This window comes from Notolepis coatsorum, assembly GCF_963971535.1.
Source record: "Notolepis coatsorum genome assembly, chromosome: 7".
Lineage (NCBI taxonomy): Eukaryota > Metazoa > Chordata > Actinopteri > Aulopiformes > Paralepididae > Notolepis > Notolepis coatsorum.
This window is the reverse complement of record NC_140171.1, coordinates 103,668,070-103,679,855: the sequence shown is the minus strand read 5'-3', so window position 1 is coordinate 103,679,855 and position 11,786 is coordinate 103,668,070. Positions and strand designations below refer to the sequence as shown.

The 11,786-nt window shown below is 46.0% G+C and overlaps 1 protein-coding gene across 1 annotated transcript in view; it reads right to left on the bottom strand.

The window, feature by feature from the left end:
- slx4 (SLX4 structure-specific endonuclease subunit homolog) overlaps positions 1-11,786 on the bottom strand; it is a 34,525-nt gene that overhangs the window by 3,042 nt on the left and 19,697 nt on the right. The window contains exons 9-11 of the mRNA XM_084319113.1: positions 10,525-10,694; positions 6,794-9,105; positions 933-1,032 (exon numbers count right to left, since the gene is read on the bottom strand). Coding sequence (XP_084175239.1) covers positions 933-1,032; positions 6,794-9,105; positions 10,525-10,694 — 2,582 coding nt within the window. The remainder of the gene's footprint in view (positions 1-932; positions 1,033-6,793; positions 9,106-10,524; positions 10,695-11,786) is intronic.

Here is an 11,786-nt window from a genome sequence, read left to right as displayed (position 1 = left end):
ATATCGATTCTTGCGTCTCGAAAGCGATCCCATGCACTCGAGGTGTGTATATTGATCCACGTTACAAGATATCTCTGGCGGAGCTTTTCCCCCGATGCACAGAGTGCCACTTCCGGTTTAGAGTGGAGTGTAACTCGCCCGAAAATCTACCAGGCGGCGGTATTGAGGCGTTGAAATATCAGACAGGGTCCAGCTGGCTCCCGGAGGCTTCCTGGATGAATTATGAATGCCAATAGCGAATAAAAGAAATAACGATCATAAAAACGAGTTTACTCGTTGTTGGCACTCAACGCATGGCGGCCAATAACAAGTATACTCGCTATTGGTAGGGATGCTCGATATTGGCTTTTTTACCGATATTGTCCAACTCTTAATTTCCGATACCGATATCAACCGATACGGATATATGCAGCCCCCCCCCCCCCCCAAAAACTGAATAATTTCAGGTAATTAACATTTCATATATCTTGTCATGGAATTAACACAACATTATGCATACTTTTGACAATAAATAAAATCAGAATTTGTTCTTACTTGCGTGGGTAAATAAAGGTGAAATAAATGTAAAAAAAGACATTTGAAAACCGATCATTTTCGATAGCACATTTTAATGCCAATATCGGACGATAATATCGGACATCCCTAGTTATTGGCAATTAATGTGTTAAGGGGAAGGGATGATTTGAGACCTGATTTTGGCCAGGAACGTTGGGGAACCCCCTATTCTTTGCGATAGGCGTCCTGGGTTCTTTAACAATCGAGATTCAGTCAGGACCTCGGTTTAGCGTCTCATCCGAAGGGCGGAAACTGAGACACACACACCAGGATTTCAGCTTCCTAGGGTGCAAACTGGCTGCTAGACTAAAGGGTGGTGAATTCTGTGGACCTTTTTAATAGTTCAATAATGATTAATGAGGGAGAAACCCAATGACCTGTTGAGTTTGTTCTTGAGTTCCGGCGTGTCCATGACAGAGTAGCTGGGCATGGGGGTGATGGGCACCAAGGCACAACGCTCTTTACTCCGGGACGACACTGGAAAGAGAGAGAGGACAATGGAAAATCCATCACAGGGAAGTATGGTGGTGGAATACATTGATGGGGGGAAAAACCTTGTGACAGACTTGAAAAAATAGTTACTCACTGGCACACTATCTTCACTTGCAACACTTGATTCAAGGCTGCGTTTCAGTCATAGGAACCTGTTCTGCATCAGCATGCTTTCTATTAGATTAGATTCACATGTATTGTCATTGTATAGTACAACGAAAATAAGTTTTGCATCCAACCAGAATGCAAATGTAACAGTAAAGTGCCATAGTATTATACAATGTACACACAATGTAAAATATATAAATTAGTACTAAGAGTATAGTACTAATGAGATGTATGTACAGAGGTGTCATAATATTTACAGTGATACAGGTATAAAGACACTGGTAGTAAGTCATACTGGCCAGCAGCGTAACTAGTAAGTGTTGGATTCTCGTGTTATCGGCCAGTAATCTCTGGTTCCGTGAAGTCTGCGTTGTGTTTGTTATCTCTTACTCATCGTACTGGCTTTCACACTCTGTCCCCCCGTTAATGCACCGTCGAATCAGAAGAAAACGACACACTGGATTGTGATGTTTATTCCATAAACATAGACTCATAAGATGGAAATGGTTTGAATTGTATTTGAAAGTCTTTCCTCATATCAGCCCGGTGATTCTTGCGGCCTAGTCTTGTGGCCTCCCCTCCCAACCCTCTGGCTTTGAGGGTTGGGAGCTCAGCTCCTGACTTGCTGTTAATGCGTCTGGTTAGTCTGCTAGTCCAACTCCACCCGGAAGAACCCCCCAGCTATACAGTGTATTTCCCTAGCAACGGCCATTAGCCATGGCAACGACGCAACATCTCGTCACCTCTGACCCACTCTAACGCCCTTTCTCTATCTCTCTCAGCGGCCTGTGTTGAAGTCAGAGGTTCTGTGTAGGATTGTTAGTAACTGTAACTGCATATATAACTGTTTCCACCAGTAACTGTCTAACTGCATATATAACTGTTTCCACTAGAGGGCGCTCTAGGCGGAGACACTCAGGAGTACTACCAGGTGGCGAGTATAAGTAGCTATGTCTCCTCCCACTTCTTTCTCTCCCCCCCATGTCTCTCAGAGAGAGAAGACCTGTAGAACTGCTGCTCTTCATGTGAATAAATAAACCACGCCAGTTAAGGCTCAAGATAGAAACCATGCCTCTTGACCACATTATTGTCGCACTATAGCCGAATTCTGTTAACAGCCTGCTCTCGATGTTGACCTTGGCTCACAGGGCCTCTGTGGCTCTCCCACAGTCTAACTTGAAAACACATGTACATGGAAGCTGATCTTATTTAAGATCTATAGATCTAGGTTATACACCATGATTTCCTTCAATTCTCTCAGCTTTAAAGACCCTCTGTGTTAATTATAAAGCCTGAGTGTCAGAGTAGATGTCTGCTGTCATCTACAGATATTTACATTACGTACACATATGAAAGTGCTATCTCACATAAGGGATATGTACAGATATAAGTATCTAGATATGCAAAAAGGATTATATACTGGTATGTACAGACAAGATGTGGATAAATATATATACGGTAAGAATAAATATATATACGGTATATACAGCATTATTCATATATACTATCAAGCCACGTGAGCGGATCGGCGCGGCCGAGAAATCCGCTCTTCGCTCTTTAAAGCTTGGTCCGCTCCGCTAATCGCTCATGTTGACCCCGCTCCCAAGTCGCTCTCCGCTCGCTCCCCACTCACCTTGAATCGAGCGCTCCCCGCTCCCCGCGCCAGATCGCTCGGCAGTTTTTCTTTTTCTTTTTTGGAGCATGGTGTAAATGAGCTCAAACTACAACAGTCTACACCCCCTGGGCCCCTTAACAATTGTTTGTATTGAGCCGCATTGTAATTGTAGCCATTCTGCAATGTTAAATAACGTTGTTTATCCATTCACTAGTTCTATTAAGCGATGATAGGCTAGCCGAGCCACAATGCTATGGTCGCTGCCATTAACGTTAGCATGTAAGCTAACGTCAACAACAATGGCGTCGATAATTTTTTTTAACAGGAGTGAGTGTGGGCGTCATAGATATCTATGGTGGGCGTCTCTACAGTGACGAAGCCTGAACCCTTCTCATTGGTTGAAAATGGCCTTCATGTTTGTACATCGCCATCTGTTGCTTTGGCATTGTACTGCATGTATATATTACATCAACAGTGTTAAACCACTGTGAGCGGCCTGGAGTGGATTGGAGCGGAGGAGAACTCTCGCTCCGGACGTCGCGCCGACTCATTTTAAAACCCACTCCTCGCTCACGTCAAAACAGCCCGCTCCGCGCCCCGCGCCGCTCACGCTCCGATCCGCTCACATGGCCTGTATACTATTCATAAATTTGTTTTGAAAAGTAAGAATAAAATGCATCACACTAATTTCCAGGAAAATTAAATGTGGTTAATAGGTTATTTATACAACAGTTAGTCCATCCAAGTAATTTGATTGGACAAGAGGCACTCCATACGTGCCGATATTCAGTACAACGGCACTGGGACTTTTAACTATGCATCACTCAGCCGTGCAGGTGTTCTATTAATAACAGTTAGTTAGGCTACATTAACGTTTGTGTTCAGGTTGCCTGGCAACAACCCAAGTTCAAGAGCGCAGTTGTGGAACTATTTGTTGGCAGAACTAAATGATTAAATAAACAAAAAATCTGTTGTCGCTCATTACCGTTAACATCGGTTGTATAAAAGCAATAACACACTCAAGGTCGTGCGGTTATACTGAATATCAGCACGGCTGTGATTATTCCGGCCTTGTACCTATGACCGAATCACAGCCATGCTGATCTTCAGTGGTGGAAGAAGTACACAGTTCCTTTACTTAAGTAAAGGTCCTCCATTCAAATTCTACTATTGCTATTGAGTGTACTTAAGTATCTAAAGTAAAAGTTCACATTCTACATGACGTTTGTGTATCCATTGACCTCTTATGTTAAAGTGGTATGTGGTCCAGTTATGCTGCTCTGATTACATCCTCTTGAAGTTGACAGGCTTCAAATGTGAAAGTATATAATCTTCATACATTTTTTATTTTGTATATATTGTGTTTTCTATGCTAAATCCTTTTCTTCAGTAGGCGGTCGGATGCCGTAGCGGAGATTGCGCTCGTCACCAATGCAAGAGGCTGTGGTCTCGACTCCCGGAGTCAGCATTGCCCTGCGGCTTGGGCCGATCGTCATACTAACTCGTTTGGCTGAGTTAGCGGGAGGGAAGTCGAGGGTGGTAATCTGGCGTTGTGGACAGCGACGCCTACAGGTCAGGTCTGGGCGCCTGCTCAGCGAAAGGCAGGAAATGGTGAAGGCAGCGTGACCTCCCACGTGTTACGCTTCACCAATGAGAGTCCTCGCTGCCAGGTGAGAAGAGAGCCACTGGCTGTCTCCACACGTGTCGGAGGAAGCATGTGGTGGACTTCAGGGTTCCCTCGTACCGACCAGTTGGAGGAACATGCGCACAACAACCAGGTAGGGGAGGGGGGAATTGGCATAACGACTAAATTGGGATGGGGAGAAAAAATAGAAAATCAGGCGGATAAAAAGAGGATAAGAAAAAAATTAATCCTTTTCTTCAAAGTAACTAGTAACCGAGGGGTTCAGATAAATGTAGTAGAGTAAAAAGTACAATATTTCCCTTGAAATATAGTGGAGTAAAAGTATAAAGTTCCCTAAAATGAAAATACTCACATAAAGTACAAGTAGCTCGAAATTGTACTTAAGTACAGTACTTGAGTAAAAATACTTAGTTACTTTCCACCACTGCTGATCTTCAGTATAACAGCACAACCTTGAGTGTGATATTGCTTAATTAAATCAATGCTGGACCCTGACTGGTATGACCTCCTGACCCCTCATTTAAGTGATGCAACGCTGCTGACAGGAGGCGTTCCCGGGGCGTGTTGTTTAGCTGCCCAAAACCTCTATGATTGGAGGGATTTAAGCAGCCGTTTAGGGAGGAGTAAACAATCCAGACCACGTTGTGATGCATGAACTGGAGCTAAATCAATATGTCCCTTTTAACCCTGTGGGTGCCGTTCGCGTAGTTCTACTTTTCTGTCGCCCGGCGGTTGAGTGCCAGAAACATAGAACTACGTTTTTCTCACGGTATTTCTTTTATTCGCTATTGCCATTCATAATTCAGCGTGGCACCTTGTGCATACTGTTCTGAGTGTGTCTGAGCTGGCAGACGGTCTTATACGGCCCTCTAACGCCTTCGGCCGCTATTGCACTCCATTAGAAACGGTGTAGTTTCTTTTCTCTACCGAGCTGCGGCGTGGGGGCAGGTCCTAAACACTCCGGCAAAACACGTACTTGTAGGGATGGCTTGGACAACTGACCCCGCCCGCCCGTTCATGTGCAATGCCCAATAACGTCGGAGACAGGATCGCTGTGGATAACTGGAATGGCGATCAGATGGATAAACCGGTCTAAACCACATTTCATGGGTGCATGAGGAAGGATAATAACGATAATCTAGCGTTGATTTCAGGAAGATTCGATAATCAGGCGAAAAATGACAACGTGATAAGTGAATTACACAAAAACGCTATTATCGCATCTTTTTCCTGGAATTACTCAGAAGCACCCAAACTATATTCATATTCAAAACGGTATAAAGCGGAAATGTACGGATGAAAATAATCTGTTTTTTGCACGTTGACTGGAAGCAACTCACTGACAATCGACGGCTTTATTAGACCCATAGCTATAATATAAAATATAGGTTTAGCTCTACAAACTACAACTACGTTTACATGGGGTTAATGGACGGCAAGGCCAGATGCACTTCCCGGAAGGGGCGTGGCACTCAATGTGTTAATAAATACAATACAAAAATATATATATATATTAGTGGTGTCAGGCGCTTAAATTTTTTTATCTAATTAATTACAGGATTTGTAATTAATTAATCTAATTAATCACATTTTAATCGCATAACCATTTTAGGCCTGATATTCTATAATCATATTTCAAATTGCATGTGTCCGGATGGCAGAATTCAGTACTGAATCTACAAAACCTTCTGTTTAATCATCTTCCATTTATTCATATTTTTCAAGTCTGGTAAATTTTAGCATGGTGTTATTCACAGTCAAAGATAAAAAATGTAAATAAAACAAATTGAATTGATATTCTCATTTGGTTCATTACAATTTACTCAAGCCTAGTAACAGACACAGTATTTCTGACACTGGGAATACATTCCCTGAGATCCATAGATGTCCCTAGAATCAGATACCAAGAACATGCAAATGGACCATTTAAAAAAAAAGTCTGTAAATGTTTATTCTACGTTCTTATGGAATAAATGAGATTTAAAAAAAATATATAAATTATATTTAAATTTAAATTTAAAAAAAATAAAAGAAAATCGTTAATTTTCATAACGCGATAATATGCTGTGTAATAAATTAATCTAGGGGGGCTCCAGTAGCTCACCGCATATCTCTGCGCTATTTCTGCGTCGGGGAAAACCGTGCTGCGTCACGGATCTGGTGGACTCCGAGTTCGATTCCCGGACCCGCCGTCATTTACCAGAATGTCTTCCCCTGATCTATATCCCGTTTCACCCTGTATCTGTCGGTCATGCTTGACCAGAAAAGCGATAAACGCTGAAAAATAAAGTTTAAAAAAAAAAAAAAATGTATCTAATTAACACGATAAATTGACAGCCCTAATATATATATATATATATATAATTTTTTTTTTTTACCTGGGGTTTTGAACTTGGGCACTTTCTGGCTCTGCCTCTCTCTCACCCTCTGAGAGAGCGGGATAGCATCCTCCTCCCAGTCGTCCCAGTTCTTGGGGTCCAGGAGACGGGCACTGACCTCTGGAGTACTGTGTCTGGCAGGGGGGGTGGGCTCAGGAGGGGAGGGGCTGAGGGACAGGCAGACACGCGCGTGGGCTTTGGGTCCGGTCGCTCGCATTTGGGACGGAGGAGGAGACGGGGTGAATCCATCGTGCACGCGGGTTTTGAACGGACGGACGACGCGAGTGGCGGCTGAAGGAGAAAAAGTAGGAGAGGAGGTCATTTCTTCCGGCGCGCTGGCTCCTCCTCCGCTGTCCTCCAGCCGCAGACTGAAGCGGACGCGGCGGCTCGCCTCTCCGTCCGCCGCGTCGAGGCCCCACGAGTCGTTGAAAGCCATGGGCGGCTCGTCCGTCTCCGTGAAGCTCTGGCAGAAACTGGACACTGAGATCTCCGCCTCTTCGATTTCTTTTTTTACCGACGACGCTGTCGCTTCTTCCGGCCCTCCCTCGGTTCCCGTCCCCTTTTCCCCAACTGCTCCCTCTCCTTCCTCACTCCTCTCCACCCCCCTCTCTGCCGGTTCGCCCCCCGGGCTCTTGCGGCAGTCGGACCCGGCGGACCCGCTGTGTAGGCCGGGGGAACCACCGTGAGGAGAGGGGTCGGATGGGGAGAGACGAAGAGCCTCCAACCCTCTCTCGTCCGGGCTCTCGGAAAGCCCCCTTCCTCGCAGCCTTAAACACTCCCTCTCAGGGTTCCTAAGGATTGGGGAGGCCGCAGAGGGCGCGGGGACGTCGGTGTGAAGGGGAGTGCTGCTCCAAGGCCGGGTGTGGCCGTGGAGAGGGGTCTCCTTCGCGGGGACGTGCTGCGGGGGGGCCGTTTGCCCGTCTTGGGTGATGAGTGTAGAAACTCTGCACGAATTGCTGGAAGTCCGAGGTCTAACTTTTAATTCGGAGGAAGATGATGATGAAGATGAGGCGGCTTTGGGGAAGAGCTGCATCCTGCACATGCTGCTGTGGGTCTGAGTCGAGCTGGTGCTGGTGTTGGCGCTTCTCCTGGACTGGACCGGTGTGGACGGTATAAGCCAGGAAACTTCTGCAGAACAGTCCATTGGATTTGTACTCTGGGCTGGCACTGGAGCACAGGCTCCACACTCAGAACCACCGGTTTCTAAGCTGGGGTCATTAGGTTCTGGGTTTGGTGGGGTTCTGATCCTGGTGTAGTTTCGGAGATTCTGGTTGGCTGGTTCTGGCTCCACCTCCTCACTAGAGTCAGATAACACTATGAGCTCGGGCTGCTTACTGCTCTCAGGAGAGAGGGAGGCACAAATACTACGAGGACCTTGACTCTCTCGCTTCGGAGACAGTCTTTCCTCTCTACAAAACACCTGCTCTTTAGAAAGGTCCTTAGGACCCACACATGCATGATCTTTCTGCGTCCCCTCGTGTCCACCGTCCACTTGGTCACTCGCAGCCCCGGGAGAGGAACCAGGGACGGGCAGGTTGGACACGCTAGGGGGAGGACTGATCGACAGGTCAATGATCTCACTCACCGATGACTGCAGACAGCGCCCGTCCGACGGCCTCTCGCCTGCGTCTCTTCTGGAAGACAGTTTGAGAGGGGAGCCGCATCGTTGGGAGCGGGAAGCTTTTGTCTTAGCGGAACGGGAGGAGGAGGAGGGCGGGGACGAGGGATCTTCCTCATAGACCCCCCAGGAGTCAGAGAAGAGCCGGCTATAACTGCGGTCCAGGCCGGCGTCTGCATCGTGTCCGGAGCGGAGGTGGGGGTCGTTTTCCTCAGAGCCTGTTGAGACACACTTAGGTTCTGTAGCGTTTGGCTTTGAGACCTGTTGTTCTTCCTCTACCTCCATGTCCAGGTCACCCTCCTCACCCTCCTCCTCTTCTTCTTCTAGGCTGTCTTCCTCCTCTCCCCTCTTCCTCTGCGTGGCGGCAAACTCGTAGATCTCCTCCATCTCTTCCTCGTTCACTCGTTCTTCGCGGATCTCTCCGTCTCCTAATGCCATGTCTTCAGCACCACCAGCACCACCGTCTCCCAGCCCCATCTCTCCATCCCCTGCTCCAACTCTTCCTCTACCATCATCATCATCATCATCGTCATCCTCTTCATTCCACATGGAGCGGAGGAGCTCGAGGAAGGTCTGGTCTTTTTGGGCCTCCTCTGCCCCCGATTGCTGCTCCTGGGCCGGGCAGTCTTCCCAGGATTCCCACTCTCCCTGGATCTCCGTCTGACACAGCTGCTGCAGCTCTGCCAGGTCAAATCTAAAGAGTAAAGATGGACAGAGGAGAAGAAGTTAAATATATAGAGCTTAGGGCCCATTGATTAACCTGGATGCTAGCTCCAGTACACTGTATATTAAGCTGGAAGCTAGCTCCAGTACACTGTATATTAACCTGGAAGCTAGCTCCAGTACACTGTATATTAACCTGGAAGCTAGCTCCAGTACACTGTATATTAACCTGGAAGCTAGCTCCAGTACACTGTATATTAACCTGGAAGCTAGCTCCAGTACACTGTATATTAACCTGGAAGCTAGCTCCAGTACACTGTATATTAACCTGGAAGCTAGCTCCAGTACACTGTATATTAACCTGGAAGCTAGCTCCAGACCAGTACACTGTATATTAATGAATGAATGAATTACTTTAATTGACAATATAAAATAAACATGTGACAGAAAGCACAGTCAGGAGATACTGCCAAGGATGTACACAAGAAAGCTTATTTCCATTGTGGTCCTTGTAGGGGGGTAGGGGAATGAGATGCTTAGACATGCATCATACAGACATGACATCACAACACATCACATATACAATTTATATACATAACAGACGCATAAAAACATGTAAGGGTGCCTTTTAGCTGAGTGTCTGGGTTAATTATAGTCCCTTTTGAGCCATGTCTTTAGGCTGGACTTGAATCTAACAGCATTGATTACAATTTTCAGGTCACTGGGCAGACTGTTCCAAAAGACAGCTGCAGAATATAAAAATGACTCCTTCCCCATACAACTCCTGAATCTGACTGGCACAAAGTCAGTTGAGCTACACCTAGTTGGGTATGCATGGGTGTTCCTGATTCGGTTGAAGTAGTTGTTGAAGTACACTGGCACTACCCTGTGCACGATTCTGTGAACTAGGCACATCCCTATTTGGTTGACTCTGTCTTCCACCTTTAGCCATCTCATGTTCTCAAAGTCTGATGGGTCAAGGTGGGTTCGGGCAGGTAGCCTTAGTATTACGCTGATTAGCTTGTTTTGGGATGTCTGTAGTTTTATTTTCTGACTTTTGGGGGCGCTGTTGTACCAGGAGCCACATGCATAGTCATAGTGACACTGTATGAGTGTTCCAGCAAGAATTTTCATCGCTGACTGATCTAAAAACTTGGAAGCTAGCTCCAGTACACTGTATATTAACCTGGAAGCTAGCTCCAGTACACTGTATATTAACCTGGAAGCTAGCTCCAGTACACTGTATATTAACCTGGAAGCTAGCTCCAGTACACTGTATATTAACCTGGAAGCTAGCTCCAGTACACTGTATATTAACCTGGAAGCTAGCTCCAGTACACTGTATATTAACCTGGAAGCTAGCTCCAGTACACTGTATATTAACCTGGAAGCTAGCTCCAGTACACTGTATATTAACCTGGAAGCTAGCTCCAGTACACTGTATATTAACCTGGAAGCTAGCTCCAGTAGGTGGGGCTGCAGGGAGGGTGTGACGAGGCAGTGGGCCGTGTAGAGGTACTGCAGTAGAGACTGGACTGCCGGGCCGGGCACCTCACCCAGCAACACTCTCTGGGCAGCAGGCATGCCCTCCTCCTGAACCCCAAAACCACTGTCATGTATCTGGGGGAGGGGGAGGGGGAGGGAGAGGGTCAGTATCACACAGAACGCAGCGGCCCACCTGATCTACAACCTACCAAAGTCAGCCCACATTACCCCACTTCTCAGAGAGCTGCACTGGCTTCTAGGGCTGTACCGAATGTCATTTTTTAACATTCGAAGCTTCGATTGAAGTATTCGAACGAAGCTTCGAATGTCTATAAAAAAAAGTACTTCAAAAATGTTTAGACTAAATCCTCAATTTGAATAAAGTGATTAATCTGATTAAATTAGTATTTTTCTTTTATTAAATCAACTTTCTTTAATGAATATAACTCATCAGTTTCGTCAACATAAATAATCCAATAAGGGCACAGTTGGTATGAAAGTGATGGTGACGTCTTATAGTATAATATTATAATATTAGTGTAGCCTAATCTTTAACTGCAACTGTGAAGAAAACCCCCATTGGTTTAAACAGATTGAATAGAAGAAAAAAAAAGAAAAAAAAAAAGAAAAAAAAATTTATTAAACATTTAAAATTCGAATGTTGATTTAGAATTTGAATGTCAACATTATGATCGAAGCTTCGAAGCATTCGGTACAGCCCTACTGGCTTCCCATTGCTGCACGAATCCGCTTCAAGGTTCTTGATCTGGCATACCGTGCAGCGAAGGGAACAGTTCCCTCCTACCTCCGGTCATTGGTCTCCAACTACACACCCTCAAGACCCCTACGCTCTGCATCTTCTAACTACACACCCTCAAGACCCCTACGCTCTGCATCTTCTAACTACACACCCTCAAGACCCCTACGCTCTGCATCTTCTAACTACACACCCTCAAGACCACTACGCTCTGCATCTTCTAACTACACACCCTCAAGACCCCTACGCTCTGCATCTTCTAACTACACACCCTCAAGACCCCTACGCTCTGCATCTTCTAACTACACACCCTCAAGACCACTACGCTCTGCATCTTCTAACTACACACCCTCAAGACCCCTACGCTCTGCAACTTCTAACTACACACCCTCAAGACCCCTACGCTCTGCAACTTCTAACTACACACCCTCAAGACCCCTACGCTCTGCATCTTCTAACTACACACCCTC